Here is a 19,483-nt window from a genome sequence, read left to right as displayed (position 1 = left end):
ATATCAATATTTCAGTCTGAATGTTCCATAAGTGTGCAGAGACATATGGACTGGTAAAAAAAAATAAAAAAATGCCACAACTGCATCAGATGCAATGTTTTCACATTTTGGGAAATGCACTAAAAGTGCTTAATGTTGTCAGAGTTCATTGAAAACTTATCACTTGCTTCGTTACATTTTTTAGTTCATGACCATCCAACAGGACTTGTATGCTGGTTTCAATACATCCAATATCTATTCATTCTTAATCCACTCTAGCAAAAGTGGCTTACATCTCTGTTTCCAAGTTTCAATTAATATATATTTCTTTTTTTCTATAGCTGGAAGCAAAATCCTCAACTACCATTCTTGGGGGCAGTGAAAATGTTCTTTCTGCCACTCCTCTTCTTACTGTGAGAGGAAAAAAGGAGCAACATGTTAAATTATGGATTTTAAACAAAAACTCTGGTACAATTCTTCAAAAAAAGCATCAAAACATTTCAAATTAAAAATTAAAAACAACAACAACAGACTGTTTATTACAGCAGGCATTTTAATGTTTGTTTGTTTAATAGACAGAAAATGTAACTTATGTGTGTGAATAGTTATGGGAGTTTTGGCACATCTCTGAAAATGTTCCAAGTGCATCACTTGAACATCTCATGGCATTTCCATGATTTTATTTGTGCTCATGTGTATTCTTAAATAGCAAAATTAAATAACTCACAATAACAGAAACAATTTAAAAAAACTGAGTTTCTATTATTTCTAGTGATCCATATATATCTCATCTTAAAACAAATAATAACTGTGGCATTCACAATTCACTTTGAAATACTACATCGTATTAAATAAATTTATAACATCAATTAATGTTATCAACATCATATAAATTACAGAAATTAACAGATATATCAAACTGATACTCGATGTAGAGTGCACAGATTAATTTAACGAACGTTATTTTACAATCACAACATATACTAAACAAAATTAGTGTGAAATACGTTGTCGGACGTTTTTTGTGAAATGAAAACAGTAAGATAATACACATTTCCAAATGTTTACATTTTTTCTTATATTTACACGTAGCGAGTGTTTTCTATCACTTTATCTTACATCCTGAGCAGTTGGCATTGTGCTGAAAAGATGCTGAGCGCGGTGTGAATCGTCAGGGTTAGAGGTGAATTTCATGCAATTATTACATCTTCCGATTGCATCGCGTCTCACTAAAGAAAAGAAAATGTCAATTTCGACGGAATCCGGAGTAGTGGAAGATAAAACAGTGTAGGATGGGGGAAATGCACTTCGATATTAAATAGCGCATTAAAACGCTCTTCAGAGTATTAATGGACGCGAAATCTTTTAGCGCTGGGACTATGTGTAACATGTTAGCATGCAAAACAGCTGGCTAATACTACAAATTCAGCAAATGGACACACAGCTTAGCTTGCCGTCATGATGCGCGATTTAACAACAGCAAGCCAGATAATGCAGGAGCAAAACTGTCTTATTGTGCATGAATCACATAATGAAATCACAGTCGAGACAATAAAATAGGCCTTTTTACCTACGCATCCATCTTTTAGCCTGGTCAAGATGAACAGGGCCTGCTACACTCTCTCCCACCCTGCCCCCCTTGTGCATGTTCCCCGGCAGCTCTGCTCTGTTTTCCAGTGGTTAGCCTCCTAAGCTACAGCTAGTTAGCAGACTGTGTTTTCACTGCAACCGAGCTGCTATAGCATGAGACCGAGTGTCCCTTATATTATAAAACAGATGAAGTTATCGCATTACGACCGATGACTTTTTATTTTGCGTTTGCCTTTTTTTTATCGGCTAAAATATTTTGGAAGGTCTGTGGTGGTTTAGAAAGAACGAGTGACGTGTGAGATTTTAACATTGGTCGTTTCCGGAACTTGGAACACTTCCGGCTACCCGTTATCTGTCCGTTATGTTTATTTATTTGTGGTCGAGACAGCGTTCCTGTGAAACTACTGTACTCCGAATATTATCGTCTTTAATGAAAAAGTTACGTTACTACTACGTTGTATATACCGTTAGCTTTCAAGTGTTTTTAGCGTTGTTGTTGTTGTGCAGTCAAATTTGACATGTTAGCGAGCTTGCAATAGGCAATTCTTACGTGATTCCAAAGTACAACTCGCCGAATATAATTCTGACATAATATACTAAATGTGCTATCCATTTATTGCAGGATTCTTTTAGCATTATGTTTTTATCTTAGAAAGTTTTATAGTGGCCATTTTATTACAATACTGACAGCTCAAATTCAAGGGCAGGTCCTTATCAAAATGGCTGCCTTGGAATTGGTCTGGTCTTATTTCTAGTCTGATGCTTCATGGAAGATTAGATGTTGTAAACATAATTGTAAACAATGTATAGTATATGCCGACATTGTTAATAATTACTAAGTTTCTGTCTCTTCTTCTGTGTGTGTCACCAGACATTCGAGGCAAATTTCATCAGTTGATTTTATTTTACAAAAGTGACATTTAACCTTTATGGAAGAATGCTCTCTCTCTCTTTATATATATATATATATCACACACACACCTGGTTTGAGAGCATTTGTTATGAAAGTAAAATATTTAGAGTAATGCTTGATTTAAAGTAATTTACCCAAACATTCATTCTGTATCTGTGCTTAGATATTGCAAGACATGAGCTCGTTGCTGTGTTCCCAGGGTTTCAGTCTTGTTTTGCGTGTGCAACCAATGCACATCCCATTGTAGGCTACCAACCTTTTAAAATGCTTAAGGGCTTTATTTGCACATCCAATGTTTGTTATTTTCTGCAGTAATATGCGTTGTGGATAAATTCCATAAACATTTTCATAATTATGGCTTGTGGATACAAAACAGACATTGCTACAGACTTGTTATGACAAGGAAAATATGAAATCGATTCAGCTGTTCTAATTGTCCCTGAAAGAAACATTAAAAAGTTGAAATTTCACTTAACCAAAAGACGACATTTGGTTACACATATAAAACATACATCCCATGACATCATTTATAAACCCATTGTGATGTCTCTGCAACAAGTAATGGCATTTGCAGGCTTAGAACAATTACTATGTGACATCACATTGAGAAATTTTTGAAGGCACTCCTCATCATTAGGAATGCATGAAGAATTGGCAAACAATGTGGCTTTAAAGTTTTCTACTCATAATTTCAAAAGAATTTCATGAGAAATATATCTAAAACAAGTTAACACTAAAACCACAGAGGAAAAAAAATCACCATCATAATCATAATATAACCATAACAACAAGAAGAAAGTTCACCAATAACCATAATATTAACTGTCATAGTAACGACAATAACAAACACCAATGTATTACAGAGCTGTTAGGAAGATTGTCTTTAAGTTGTATTCATAACTCATTAAGATACACACTAGTTCCAGTGAAAAGTTAAATGAATGGGTTACCACCAATGCCCCTGATGCTGATGTGATATAAACTACTCCTTAACACTTTTACTGGGAGGCTGTAACTTATAACGTTCAGTTTCATTACACTGAAAATTAACCAAGAGATATAAAGTCAATGACAAAAAATGACCACTTGGTGGTTTTACAATGTAAATTGTTTAGTTTTCATTGGTCAAATGAGTTCCTGACACCTGTGCTATTTCTCAGAGATCAGAATCGTACAGTAAATGATATCTAGCTTGTTTGCGAACAATCTGATATTGATATTTTTCATTGTAATATTTACTTACTACGTTAATATCTTTTGGTAAATAATGAGATTATCAATGAATAATGAGTAAGCTGTGCGTAACATCTGTACCACTAACGCATGTGTGTTGTATAGCCCTTAATATTGATAAGCATTATTGGTTATGAAGATATCAGGTATGACGTGTTATGTTCATATCTCAGTAACATCAGATTGAAAAATACAGGTTAGCTGTTCTGGCATGCCCATATACTCGAACTATTCGCAGAGTCTCAGTTTTAACAGCATATACACATGGCTTCAATATGGAGATTTAAAAAGCAGTCCAGAAGGTTTGTCTTTATGCAAATGTCAACCCACACCTGAGCGAGATAATGATACTGCTATGTTATGCACTAATTTTATGCCAGAATACCATAACATAGAAATACATTGATGAGTGCTCTTACTCTTGAGTCATTCTCTTCATCTCAGATCCATAGTTAATAGCTTGAGGTGAACCGTTTGACACAGTATACCTAAGAGGAGCATAAACGGGTAAGTACCCAGTGTTACAGGAATCTAATGTATTATTCTTGTGCTTTTGGTAGTCCAGCGTCCTTTATGATGAATCTTCCTTACAAATCCCAGCACTTGGACATTGTAGAAAGTGGTGGCTCAGTATCCAAACAAAGTGCCAATGATCATTAATGAGTCTTTTTAAGTGAAAAAAAGATGATTGTCAGACATTTCTCTTGGTATTCTACTGGGCTTTTCTGCTCAATTGTGTCCCAGAATGGCTTTCCTCGATAGTTCAAAGCGATCTCCAGTTATGTACTGAAGGGCAGATTTGATAATTTAAAACTTGTGTACTATTTTCAGTATTCAACCCCCCCCCCCCCCCCCCCCAAAAAAAAAATTAACAGAAACTCACTTGGTACATCCATGTTAAATTCACACTGAATAAGATGCAGGTGAAACAGTGGTGAGGCTTGCTTTCTCTGTCTCGCAGTATTCAAAATGAGTTTATGGATATGCTCCTCAAATTGTTCCATCTTCATTCATTTTGACATACGCTGCGAAAACCCTGCCACACTTCCTCATTATGTTGAAGTGGATTAGGGTTTAAAAAGAGATAAGATCCAGCATTACGTTTGTCCAACTGTAAGTAGCTTTACAATTCATCAGTTGGGATAAGCGCTCAACTCATATTCATCTGGTTCCTCTTAATGCAGACGTTAATTATTATATTAGTCTCCCAGTAGTTCCATTTTAGTTATAATATGAAAGCCATTCTCTGAAATATATTTCTCCATAGCAGCTATATCTGTAAAGTGTAATAATGTAAAATATCTCCGGATAAAAACATGACAAAGATAGGAAAAATGTTTCTGTTCATCTGTCACATCATGTGGAATTTATATTACACTCTATTGATATTCTATGCAGTAGATTATAGGCAAACTTTTCGCAAATAAATAAGTAAATAATAATAAGCTTTGATCATAATTATAGCGGCAATTTCATAAACATAAAAAGCACAACAACTTTGAAGCTCTATCAAACCTGACTTAAAACGTATCTAATCTTATCTTGTGAATTTGCCACTATATACACAATATATATCTGTAAAAAATATGGAGCCACTTCGTGGCCCCCTACTTCAAACTCTGTTTCTCTTATTCCTTTACCATCCTCCTACTCCTTTTCTCTCTTCTCTTGGTATTTCTCTCCCTATTCCTCCCACTCTCTCTCTCCCACAGTCCCTCTACCATCCTCCAACTCTTCACACAGTCTATCACTCACCCATCTTCTCCATTCCCTCCTTCCCTCTCCAGCTTCTTGCTCACACAGTAACCTCATTCTTGCTTCCTGTTCTAACCCCTTGGTTTGATGCCACTCCTCCTCCACTTCCCCCTCCACCAGGGATGAAGTGAAGTTGTTCAATGGTATTTTGCCTTTTAGCTGCAAATGCAAGCCTCCTGGCACTGTGTCCACCAAGAGTCCCTGTTCCCATGACAACTCCTGTTCCAGGCATGTCGCCCCATCCCACTCCTCCAGCCCCGCCTCCTCCCAGGTGACCTGACATCGCTGCCGAATTCCGCTCCTGCTCTCGCCCCGAGGTCGGGTGTGAGTTCATCTTGATCATGTGGTGCCGGTCGAGGGACGGTGTGGCGCAAACATTCTGCTGTGATTGAGCTTTCTGGTGGCTAACACGGGGCAAGGTGGGTACCATTCCACCTCCACCAGTGTGGGCCGTGTAGTCGCTAATTCCCATACCCATCGTGCTTCCATCGTACTCATCCCCACCTGCCTCCTCCTCTAGATGGTCTGGGGACATCAGCAGCCTCTCCTTGGACTTCTTCAGGGTGTTCGTATTGGAATTCTTCGATGAATTGGCCATGGCTTTGTAGTATTGGTGCTGCTGGTTCTTCGACATCCTTGATAAGGTGTTGCCGTCACAGAGGGCAAGGAGCTGGTCTGTTGATTTGACACGACGTGGTGGTTTGGAAAGCGTATCATAGTTCTGGTTTTGTTTCGACTCCGGTGGATCCAGAGGGTAAGGATTCGGGGTGTGGCTTGGGGCAGACTGTGGATGAGGTATTCGAGGACGAGTAGCACGGTTGGGAAGCGTGCCTCTTCCCCCCATCGTGTAGTCGCCACCCCAGGGAAGGTGATGCTGGGAGGAATGAAAGGAAGGAGGGGCGTTGTTGGGCCTCCGTTTGGTGGTACAGTAACCTGAATATTCCTCCAATCCTCCTTTCTCTATAGGTGGAGTAAAATCGGTTTGGAAAGATCAGAAAATTGAGAGAGAAGAATAAACCAATTAGAGATGCACAGATATAAAAAATCGGCCCAATTTGAAAGTTTTATTTTTATTTATTATTATTATTTTTTAAATGCAATATATTTATAAAAGATAATACATTTTTCTTGGTATGGTTAACAACCGACAAATGACAAGATCCAAATTCTGTTCAATACCAATAATACTTTGTTTTTTTTTCTTTCTTGTTTCTATCTATCTATGGCCAATGAATAAAAATATGGCCGACATTACATCTCGATACAATCTGATCTAAATAAATTAACAATAAAACACTAAAAAGCAATCATTTTAAAGTGAATTTAGACATCACAACATTATAATGTCTTGTACAGTATAAAAATCACTATTAATTTTGGGTTTTATTTATAATTACATGTAATTATAGCACGTATTATCTAGATGGAAAATCTGTATATTACCAATACAGATTATTAATCTAACAACCAATATAGTACCAATATACTGTGCATCCCTAATAAATGTGGATGCACAACTAAAAATTTGTGCATACTTTGAGCTACAAGCTAGAAATTAATTCAAACTTTCATCACAATCTACTTAACACTTAAAAATAAATTCTTCAACCTCCAATCCAGAGCTATGTTTAATGCTTGATTTCATTAATGCTTGATTTTGTTAATGCCTAAAATCTGTATTTCATTAATATATCAATATTAATACAATACAATCCTGTTTTCTCCTTGACCTAAGCCATTTCATCTTTTGGCTGATTAAGTCTGAGTCATTGTATCAGCCTTTGCCTGTGCAGAACTTTCTTGTCCTCCAACTGTAACTCACACTTCCCTGGAGGTTTGATGTCTAGCTGAGAGAGAAACCTTAAGGCTGTATACGTCTGTACACGATTGTGAGTGCTTTGCACTGGTTTGCCCTCATTAAGATGACCCAAGTGTTCCAGTGAAACACTAAAACTGCTTTAAATAAAAACCCAAGCTTACAGATATTTATACGCAATGCTTTGAGCTCCACATGAGACTCATGTCCTCATCATCAATCAGGTAATTTCACTTCTAAACAGAACAGTACTAAATATCACACTGTTTTTGATATCAGTCCATCTTTTTCTTCTTATTGCTTATAAATTTGCTTTATGCCTTCGAAATTATGTGGTCTATAATAAGAAAGCAGTCATGCCAACCTTTTATGTAATTTCTACAAAACATAATGTCCTTAAGATTAGAATTTTCCTCTCCACTGGTAATAAAGCACTCACCCAGACGCTTGAGAGATGAGTATCTGTTGATCTCAGGCTTCATGGCAGCTTCATACGAGGGCGGCAGCTGAGCCAGGTTATGTAGAGAGTGATGGAAGGACGGCTGGGGCTTCATGGCATTAGTATGTTTACTGGGCTTCAATGTGCCACCGGTGGCCAGCTGCATGTTATTCATATGTAGTCCACGCTCTTTAAACACACAATGATGGACGTTAAGCTTATTTCAAACTCTACAGAATAAACAGCTGTAGAACTGTGGGTTTTACCTACCAATGGTGGCTGTATGTTTGGGACTGGAACCTGTTGTATGGATGAAGTTATGCTGTAGATTCCCCACTGTGAAACACAACGAAGGCATGTGTGTTTTAGAGATTTCTGCCTTCATGCCTTTGCAATAAATTACATTTAGTATGAATTTATGAAGTACATTTAATCATCTTCTACTGTAGATGTTGCCCTACTAAGCTCTTTCTTGCTCTACAATGTGTCGAACATTTTACACCGTCTGTTCATTTTAATGCCATCATATACAGCTCTATGTTAAATAATTCATAAATGCCCTTTCATCATTTGGCTATTGCTTTTTCCCTGTGTTCTTTCCTTGTCCTGAATTTATACAGTTGGCCGTTCACAAGATTCAAGCTGACATGGAAATATGAAAGGAACTCTGTATGACATATAAAGCAAAAATACCAGCCAACTGCAACCCAGTTTCTATGTGTTTTTTTTTGTAGACACACAAAATCATTATGATGAATTGATAACAAATATTAATTTTCATTTTTACTTTGAAGTGAAAAGTTAAAGTGAGATGGGACAGAGAAATGGGGCAGAGGGTCCACAGTGGCATGCTGCTGCTTCTACAATATCTTTATTTTTTAACTGAATAATTGTTATTCATGCACTTATTATTTCAGAATATCATAAATTAGATGTGCATTTCAAATATCTTCATTATTCATCATTAAACTGAATAATATCTGAATTCTTGTGTAATTCAAATCTCTTCAACAGGGATTCTGTATTCTGATTTGTTTTGTCGTTATTCACTATGTTTTGTCACTCAAAATGCACATAGAATATTTAATTTAGTATTTTTGCCATTTCAAAAACAAACACATTTAAAAACAGCCCAAGGGAGGAGTTCATTGCACCTCAGTAGAAAGGGATTTCTTTCATAACCTTTCATGATTATCAATTTTGTGCTAACAATTAATGTTTCCATTAATATATTATAATACGTCATTATTAACAACATTACCTTAATAATAATATTTTAAATATTAATACAATCTTAAACATGCTAATCTCATCTTGCTTAATTAAATGCACGCTGTTCTATATGGAGATTATGAAGTTTTCCACTCACGTCGGTTATCTTTACTCTGTAGCGTTGGATAGAGATTTTTCAGGGGTCGTCCAAGAGTCCCCTCTCCTCCTCCAGTTCCCAAGGCAACACTGTTGTTTCTCTCTCCCTCTTGAACTGGACTCGACTGGTGACGCAGCATTTCCACAAGAGCCCTGACAGGAAAGGATGTAGAAATGATTAGTTAAGAAAATACAGGTTTAGGTATATCAGAAGTCCGTTTTGATCGAGACGCATGAACTCTAACCTGGGCATGTTGAGTTCCCTGTTCCTAGGCTGCCGTGACGCCTTGTGAAATGCCACTTTAATGGCCACTGCCACCGCCACTGTAAACGAGATGACTCCACCGATGACATAGACCGTGTTGTTGCTTTGTTCGATGCGACTGAGGTCCGGGTGGGCAGGCAGCTGGGGCCTGGTCACAGGTGGGGCCGTATTGGCCCACACAGGGGAATGGTAGTTGTGGCAGCTGTTCTGGTCCAGCCTTCGAGAGCGGTCCGGACAACAAAATCTGTAATGGCAGGTCCCACAGCAGTAGATGAAGTCATCCTTGGAGCAGTTAAAGGTGATGTCATACTGGCCCATGACATCATAATAACCCCGACAAACATCCACTTCCACCAGTTTGCGAGGAGGCGGAGGTACCTTCACCGCTCTAAAAGGTCCCTTCAGTGCATCAGTCGTTGCATTCTTTGGCAGCATTATCTGAGGCAGTGGCCTGAGGGGCATTTCTGCCACTCCAGCTGGTTCCTTTGGCCGATGATTAATCGACTTCCCTCGCATGCCCCCACCGTTTTTAGAAAGGGGGTACAGAAAACCCCTACCCTGAGATCTGGGGTTGGGTGTAGGGGTAATGATGATAGGCCCATTTGGTGTGTTTCTGGTCGGGCGCGGGACGCTCGCCGAAGAAGCGTTAAGTGGGAAAGCGACTAGCAGAAAGAGAATGATGACACGCACTCGAGCTTCCAAGGTGGGCATCATCTTTACATGACTAACGCTGAAATTTTCTCTCACTGACTCAACCCACCGCACAATGCTGAATTTTGTAAAAACAGTCTTGCCTTGCGCCGTATGTAAAATATTCTTGTAGCAGCCCTCCGACGTATGAAATCTGGGTCTATATGAAAACAGTCTTGAAAGAAAAATCTGCTTTCAAAGTCTGTTAAAAGTGTGCGCTGTGAACGGTCACACTCCAAGACAGCGTGAGAGAAAAAGAACTATTCTGATGTGCTTTCAGCTTCAAGGTGAGTTACACAACATACATTCTCTCATCATGCAGTGCTTCCGTCCAGCACATAGCTGGAAAACAATCAAAACGCCGACAATATTCTGTGCAGGCAACACACAATCGGCTAGTTGTTGTATAAACAGGAAATGAAAGACTATTTAATAAACTGTCAGTTTTGAATGTATTAACAAGGTAAATATTTCCTTTTGAGGTATTCCCTTTCTTCAAAAATATACATTTTCAGATATCCACAGACAAACAAAATTGCTTCTCGTTACTGTCCTTCTATTACTTCAATATCTAGTGTCTATATTCAGCATTGAAAAAATGAAGGCAATACTGTATATAATAAAAGTGTTTAGGTTTAATTCCCAGTTTTGGCACTTATCAGGATGAAAGATTTGTTTAAGAGAAAGGGGCAACTGTAAACATCTTTAAAATGTAAACGAATGTTTTGCTGATCATAATTATTATTATTTTTATTTTTTTTATTTGGGCACTCTTTATGTTCAGCAATGGCACTTAAGTCTTTGAGCAGATTTCCCTGACCTGTAATGCTCCCTGAATGTTTGCTATTATTGACAAGTATAAACAATTTTCATACACTTGGTGAAAAAAACAACAACAACAACTCAGAAATGAATCTTGTTCTACTGCACTTGTAATCTGTATTACGTGTTAACAGGACTACTCCGGATGTTGAACTCCTTTGAGGGTTTGAGGGCAGTATGGTGAGGAATCATTTTGATTTTGTTCAGTATCTCATTCATGGCCTTTCCATTAATGAACAAAAATGAGTGTGCGTTTCCTCATTAAGCATGAGAAAAATTACCAAATGGATAATCCGTGTGCAAATTTAAAATAGTTAAAAGAAATCGGATATGAATACAGAAGTCACATTGAATATAAAATGGTTGTCCTATCTACATGCATTTAAGATGTGTATTCAGAATATATAATAAACCGTTGGCACAGACACACACACACACACACACACACACACAAACTGATGATAGTAGAAAAGACGTAAAACGTTTTCAAAGCTGATTGTCTTCACAATAGAAATTTCCAAGGAGAGAGACTATGTATAAACCTTCTAGTCGCTTTTCAGTTTCTTAAGGTTCACTCAACAGATTTGCTTTTAAGATAAGCTTAGTTTTCATTGAGAACGAGAAACATTTGAAAGGGTTTGCTGAAGCTCTTGGTGAAATGATTTTAAATCCCATGGTGTGGACATGGCTGTTTCCTCACTGTTTTGCAGGGTCGATCTTGGAATCCACTGGCGGTTATGAAGTGTTCAGTTATCAAGCGATGTGCCTCTGAAAATAAATCAACACATTGATGTTAAATCCTACATGCACACACACACACACACACACACACACACACACACACACACACACACAGACATCTGTGAAAGTTTTTGAAAGATCATAGTTAGCTTGTCATCTGCTTGGCAGCCTATTATTTTCATTGTGACACATATGGCATGTGACAGGCAAATAAGGTATGCAGCAAAACTAATGCGATCAATATAGAATCCACAGAATTCAACACAAAAGACATTTGCATGGGGTTGGGCTGTATGTCTATACACATTATATCTACCAAAATCTTTTTTATAAATTTATTCATGCATTAACTAGCCAGTGCTTTGTTCATAAGAAATATAAGTGAATACAGACATTAAATACACATATCTGCAAGTAAGCAAACATTCATTTTTTTAAAGAAGTTGCTGCACACAATCAAAATATTAAACTTTTAATATCAATCAAAGTTACTGTGAAGTGTGTGAAACAAATGAAAACAACTGCAAAATATGACAATGAAATGACTTTTGAACATTAACATGAACTCAACTCACCTATAAACCGATTGTTTTATCAAATAAACATTGTATAGTCGTGTAAAACCTAAATATGATTTCTGTTCGCAATAAATAATAAGCTAAACTCATCATTACAATAGCTAACTTTTTTCACCTTGGTGATAAAATCATCGACGCACATGCTCTGATGATCATATTAGTTCCAGTTCTTCAAATATTAAAAAACTAAACAAAATAGAAAGTCTTAACCTTTATGTTTCTCTATGTCAAAATATTTCTTATCTTAGTGAATTCTTCTTTGATGTCTTTAACTGCTGCCTGTTTGCCTTGATTTTTGCTCCTTGTCTTCTTTTTCATTTTATTTGTGCTAACTTATTTTGTGTTCGTCTTGTTGGATGTGCCTTACATTGTTGTATGTTCCCTGTCTCGTGTTATACAATTTTACAAAAATGTAAATAATAATAAAATTTAAAAGTTATATACTTGTAAATATATATATATATATATATATATATATACGTTCCCACCGATGAGATTTCAAAACCATTGCAGTTGGATGATTCCAGGTTCAGGAATGAATTCTTCCTTGCAATTTGTGAATCAGTTTACAAATGTTCTTTAAAAAATAAAGAATTGGCTCAGGAGAGTGATTCATTCAGAAGAACGTGAATTGGACCTCATCACCATGTTTCAGAACACAAGCAATTTCTTTACCTTAAAATAGCAATGAATGGCATGTTTTCTGCAGTGTGATGAAGTAAAAAGTAAGATATTAAGCAGTGACATGTAGTGAAGTAAAATATTAAGTGCTGATCCTTGAAAAACACAATAATATATACATTATATATTTAACATTTCTATAAATATTTAGATGTAGGCAAGAGGGAATACTTTAATATGTATCCTTTAAATCTGAACTTACTTAAATCTAACATTTGTACTAAGTATTAGCAGTAAAGCTGCAGATACCAGCTCATGACGCTGAGAAAGAAGAGCTGATGTGATGACCGTTTGTCTAATGTGTTACAATAAGTCAGTATGAATCAGAAGCATTGAAAGAAGTGAATGGTAGCAATGATCTGAACAAATAGTGATCAGTCCTTTTCAGAGAGCATAGCATGATGCATGACATGAAGGAGTGGGTGAGCGAGAGAGAGAGAGAGAAGCTTATTTTGTGACACTGTAGGTCTATGTGTCAGAATGTTTTTGAGGAAGTAAAAGAGACAATGTTGTGCTAAACATTTTACTGTTATCAATACCTATATGCTTTATTTTTCACAATTGTAGGGGCCTGTGGAAAACTGTCAAGCAGATAAAAGAAGGTTGGGTAAAATACGAAAAGAAACAAGATAAATGCAGGGTAGAGATTTAAATATGAGCACAGCATAGCAGAAGTGCAGAGCCAGAGGTATAACAGAGGAGAGGTGCTTTGTGTGTGTGTGTGTGTGTGTGTGTGTGTGTATGTGGGAGTGCAGTGTGTGGGTGGGAGAGAATGGAGAGCGTTCAGTGACACCACTTACTAACACACATACGCACACAGTACACACTATACACAACACCGGGAACATACAGTGCTAATGCCAAACACTGAGACTTCCACACATGCAGACAGCATCGCTGGCTCCCACAGGAATACTAACATGTACTAAATCCGCAAAAATGCACTGTGCAGAAAATGTGTATAGTCCTCCGAAAGAGAGAGTATAGGAAATCTATTGTCACAGATCAACAAGTTAATGCCATAAGAGACACCAGCTTGTATGTGTCTTTGATGTAATGAGGCACAGATATCACCAAGAAAAACTGCACAGAGAGGAGCCACACAAAAATCTGCAGGAAATACAGTGTTAGCCAGGAAAATACACTCTAAAATACACTCTACTGCAGGCTGCACTCTCATCTTAGCTATAGCGGCTAAAGTGGAATATTGACTGATTTTAGAAATGTATATATATATTTAAAAATGCATAGGGGTAAAAAGTAACTAGGGAAAAAACTATTAAATAGTTTAAATGCTAAATAAATATAAAAGATATTGGTTAACTATTGTTTGAAATACTTTGAAAGTCATGACAAAAATATGAAAACCTTAAATATGTGTACAAGCAGTGCTAAGACACTGTAAAAAGAGAGAGAGAGAGAGAGAGAAGTTGTAAATAAAACATTATTTATTTGAGTATGATTTACAAGAAAATACTAGAAAACCTGTAGGTATTATTTCAAAATACATCGGAATACAGGCTCAAATTTAGAAAAACTAAAGAAAAAAAATAAAGAAAAACTATTAAATAATTAAAATGCTAAACAACAAATATAAAAATATTGGCGAATCATTCTTTGAAATATTTTGAAAGTAATGAACATAATATTAAGACCATAAATCTGGATACAAGCAATGCAAATCATGTATAAAATATATTATATAATAATATATTATATACACTATAAATGTTTTTTTTACTTTTTGAACAAATCAATGATTATTGGAGTATGATTAAAAAATACAATTTATATTATATATTGATTCAGTTATGTATACAATTATATTTTTTTCTATACTTCACAATTTTACATGTAATTCATTGTGCTACTTGACATTTCTTTGTAATTGTTTGTAAAATTTACTAGCAGTTTCTAAGAAACCTGTTTCTACACTATTGTTTTTCAGTGTATTATATTATATTATATTATATTATATTATATTATATTATATTATATTATTAAGGGACAATACATTTCAAAGATGTGTGGCAAAAAAGTTTTAATGTAAAATTAGCTATGACTGAATTTGATCATATATTCTACATATATTCATAAATATTCTATAACCGTGATCATATTCTAGAATAACCGTGAAATATAATACAACATTTCAGGACAAAAAAATTATTTGGTCAGACTATATTCTTTTATTTATGCGAAATGAATTCAACACCTCTCTTAATGACAACTGCTGATAATGCTTTCATAATTAGCAGATCATAACCTGCTTGTGGTTTTTCCACCATTTGGTGCATAATTAATACGGAAGCATTAAATAGCTAAAGTGCTTTTAGAAAGGACTTTGCATTGACAGATGCAATTATGGATTTGGTACAAACAGCGCAACAACCGACCTACGTGGGAAGAATGTTCTTCCTTTTTTCACCTTTATATTTGCGCACACCTGTGAGAAGTTCTGCTGGAAGCAATGACAGAAGACATTTTAGACACGGAACGCCGATCTGAACAGGTGTGGCTTTAAATGATTCATATGGGCCATGTACAGTTTTCACAGGAGCGAACCTAAGAACAGCCCATAACATTAAAAACAGCCACCTCTCATTTGCATATTTATAATATATATAGTATAGGCTATTTCGACACCTTCTCGTCTATGTGAAACAGTATGCGCTTTTGCAAACTGGATTAGCTTTTGCTGAACACAGCACCCAATGAGCAAGGCACTGTGGGCGACTTCTAAGAGATGTGACACTGAAGATGTGGCGCATTCAGAAAACAGTTTCTAGAATGTGAACTTTACGATTCATCCGCTTTTAATCTGATTTTGGAAAATCGTGCTATTCTCCTTTTATTTCATTGTATTACTGTTGCAAAACATGTCTGTTTTGGATGTTCTCTCAACTTCTCTTTATCTCCCTCCCTCTCTCTCTATCTCTCTCTGTGATATTTATTGCGTGGGTTGAGGCAGCTCTCTCTCTCTCAGAATAGCACTGCAGCAGTTCAGACTTGTAGAGAAGGAGAGAAGGAGAAAGAGAATGATTCTTCTCCCCTCTAAACCTGCTGTTCTTGTGATGGAAAAATAGTTTACCCTTTTCCTTCGTACCCCTGTCACAATCCAGGCTATTCGTGGACTTGACCTTAGCAGTCCATTAGTCCTAAAGCCTTTGCATCTATAGTATAAAATCATTTTAAAAATGTGTATTTTTTTTTTTGGTGAAAGACAAAAAAGCCACTTTGTGTGCATGTTTAGATCTAAAGGAATGAGATGAGTATACAACATAGGACAGAATGATAGAGACTAAAGCTTCTGTCATATGTGCAGCACCCCCCCCCCCCCCCAAAAAATAAAAGACCTATAAAATGTGTTACAAAGTGTGCCATTTGGAAAGCACAAATTCTACTTGGCGCCTCTTGACAGCAAATTTCACTTGTAAACATGAAAACCAGCTTTATTCGTAAGCTGGAAAAATGAAACCAGTTTGAATATACAAACCATACTTTGACAACAAATGTTGTTGCATGAATGTATAGTTATTTAAATGATCAACATGGGATAGCAGGTCTTCTTTACTTTAAGTTTCACCTCATTACTGAACTTTGTTCGGCAAGACTTCTGCAACTCTGTTTGACAGGGCCTTGGCCGTTTTTCTATTATTTTCTAACCAGAAGGAGCTGTATATAAAATTATTCACAAGCATAAACCTCAGATTTTTCATAACAATTCCTACATCGGAGCCATCTTTAATACATCTGCGCTTTGCAAGTTCAGTTATTAAGTAATAAAAATAAATAATAAATGACGCACAATTATTTATAAGTTGGTAGCCTTATACGTGTATGTGTAAGCCCAAAAAATGCCACTAGGGTGAGTTCCGTTAATTCTGTCAACTTAGCATAACATAAGCTAACAAAAGCGTCATACCTGTAGAGAGACACACCGTACGGAATGTCCTCTGCGCAACCAACCAAACAAATCGGACTTTTGTCGCTCTCGTTACAGTCATATTCCCCAATAACAACAGGGTTTGATACATTTCTGATAGCTGGAGGTGAAACTATCTTATATCGACGTGTCTCTTGCGGATGGTGGACCTGTAATTCGCACGCGGGTGAGTGGGTGGAAATGGCAAACAGCGCGAGCGCAATGAATAGCCGTCTGCATCTTTGCACGGAGGGTGACATGGAGCCACCTTTCACTTACATATGTGTGTGAGCATCTTCCTCCAGTCCCTTGATCGAACACATAAAATGTGACATTTTGACCCGGCGCGCAAATCATGAAACTTACAGAAACAAACACAAGCGCGTGAACGTTTGATCAGACAATCAGATGACTTGCAGAAATATAGTTCAACTTGACTTACCTGTACTGCATCCTCCGGCTCCTCACAAGACCCCCAGTCTCACATCTCACTTAACCCTGAGCGACGACGATGGCTGACAAATCCTGTTATTTCCACAAACTGTTGCAGCACTTTCCTAGGCTACTGCTGATAGTCTAGTCTCGTCTTTTGGTAACAAAACAACAGTTTTAGTCACTAATATCTTTCCACGTTTTTCTCTCACCTACGCCGTTTCTTTCCATGTTCGTACTACAGATAAAGCATCGGTTTTTAGCGATAGGCAACTGGTCGTGCACAAACTTGTTTGCGTGTTACCGTTCTGTACTGTGAAAGTATTCCAGGTGAGATAACCTTCTAAGTCCCTCATATATTTTCAATAACGGACGGCACCGATGCCATGCATTTTTTCCTCCGTTGCTCCTTAACGTTGCCGTTAATCAACGCCGCCTGCAAAGTGTGCACACAGGAACATTTCAACCCTGTCACGAAACACCGGTGGAATGAGTCGGGTGTTCTCACAGAGGTCCGCTGCGCTGAATAGTGCGTCTCTTGGTTTCGCGAGACGGTGTTGATGAGGGTTTGATACGTTGATTCCCGACCGCCTCAAGTGTTTCGTTTCTCAAATTACTTCTCTTCCTTGCCACGAATATGGCTGGCTAAGCAATACGGTGTGTGTGTCTGTGTGTTGAGGGGAGACACACTGATCGATTGCCATGGCAACGATGTCATTTTGTTTATGACTCTAATAATCTTGATCCCCTGCCCTTAAAGATTACAAGAATGGGTTGCAAGAAACTGCAGTGCATCGAAATAAAGACGTGTAGCGCTGGCTAAATGTGGCAGTGAGGGGTTTAGCAAACAAAATGCAAATAAAAGAAAAGGCAAACCTGCATGATGACACAGCCGTTGCCTGTTCTTGGGCACATCCTATGGTAAAAGCCGAACATTCACATAAATACATACAAGATAAACATGTCAAATGGATTACGTAGTGCACGACCTACATCTAAATAAAAAAAAAATCATTTACTCAAACTGTTAATCTGATCCACGCCCGCATAAAAATACTCTTGTTTGCAATACAACTTTAGTTACAAGAAGTCTTTCTAAGATTAATCATCTAGGCAATTGAATGCTTGATTAAATCGACGATAAATATTTCGCTTAATTAATCTGCACCAACTCTAACGTCAAACACTCGTCAAACAGCTCGGGTTGATAATCACACATCGACACAGACGCATGCAGCCCAGTGCTGAGCCTCTGTCCTCGACGGCCGTCAATCACCGCTTCAGCACCACGGAGAGCGACGCAATCTCAATCCACCGAGGGCTTTAAATATTAACCCGTCTGTGCCAGTAGAGCAGTTCATTTGTGTTTTTCTTGATATTTTGACTCTCACAGGTAAAAAGGGCGAACGGTTTTGCAGACTTTAGGGCCTATTGTGCAAACCACAGAGATTTGAAGCTTCATTGATTTAAATAAACACTTTTGATTTTTTTTCCAAATATTGTATATGTACTTCAGGCTCATATCTTCCCCCTCATCGGCTTCCTACAGACATCAATTAGCCGTTGTGCACTTAGCTATTCCTATGCAGGTGGGTGGGCCACAGAGTCAACCTGAGACGAGAACCGGTCATCCGTTCATAACCCGCACAAATTACAGCCCGCAATGAGCTCGCTGAATATGGGGAAAACCTGAGGATGGCATACATGTTCAAAGGGGCGAAACGTACTGAACAGCTTGTTTTTAACCATCTGCAGGTCTCCATCATCATGCAATGTCTCTAAAAGCAAATATTACTGAATGCTGGGTGAAAGCAGCCTGATCTGTAAGACTCCAATGGGTCTAACTGGTAAAAAGACCTCTTAGAGAACAAGTACATTTCTACAAAACACTTAAAAGAATAGCTCACCCATACATGAAGATTTGCTGAAAATGTTCTCACCTTCAGGGTATCAAAGATGTAGTTTTTTTTTTTTGGGACAGATTTGGAGATATGTAGCATTTTATCATCACTTGCTCACCAATGAATCCTCTGCAGTGAATGGGTGCCATCAGAATGAGAGTCCAAATAGCTGATAAAAGCATCAAAATAATCCAAAATAATTTGTCTAGAACCATTTTCACTTGATCAGTGCATATTTCCTTCCTAATTCAGACGAGATGACTTTAACTGGAGAACGCATATATCAGCCAAAAGCAATGATTTTAAGTTTAAGTCTTAATAATGAATTTATTCCAAATACAGCCTTTTCTGCTTT

At 37.3% G+C, this 19,483-nt stretch overlaps 1 protein-coding gene across 1 annotated transcript; it reads right to left on the bottom strand.

Moving 5' to 3' along the window:
* Positions 1 to 2,739: 2,739 nt before the first annotated feature.
* On the bottom strand, positions 2,740 to 19,136 carry LOC132102882 (protein shisa-7-like). The gene is made up of 6 exons (XM_059507588.1): positions 17,238 to 19,136; positions 9,339 to 11,638; positions 9,095 to 9,246; positions 7,996 to 8,061; positions 7,726 to 7,914; positions 2,740 to 6,430 (listed from the first exon to the last, which is right to left on the bottom strand). Exons 2-6 carry the CDS (start codon positions 10,070 to 10,072, stop codon positions 5,511 to 5,513), a joined length of 2,061 nt encoding a protein of 686 aa, XP_059363571.1. The 5' UTR covers positions 10,073 to 11,638; positions 17,238 to 19,136; the 3' UTR covers positions 2,740 to 5,510.
* Positions 19,137 to 19,483: the final 347 nt, after the last annotated feature.

The sequence above is a fragment of the Carassius carassius genome, chromosome 24, assembly GCF_963082965.1.
Source record: "Carassius carassius chromosome 24, fCarCar2.1, whole genome shotgun sequence".
Lineage (NCBI taxonomy): Eukaryota > Metazoa > Chordata > Actinopteri > Cypriniformes > Cyprinidae > Carassius > Carassius carassius.
The sequence above is the reverse complement of the archived record's forward strand: the minus strand, read 5'-3'. Positions and strand labels throughout refer to the sequence as shown.

Coding starts and splice junctions, on each gene's coding strand:
- LOC132102882 (XM_059507588.1), bottom strand. CDS start 10,072: ATGATGCCCACCTTGGAAGCTCGAGTGCGTGTCATCATTCTCTTTCTG. Junction 9,247..9,338: donor AGGGAACTCAACATGCCCAG/GTTAGAGTTCAT, acceptor CTTTCCTGTCAG/GGCTCTTGTGGAAATGCTGC. Junction 6,431..7,725: donor CTCATCTCTCAAGCGTCTGG/GTGAGTGCTTTA, acceptor CTCCACCTATAG/AGAAAGGAGGATTGGAGGAA.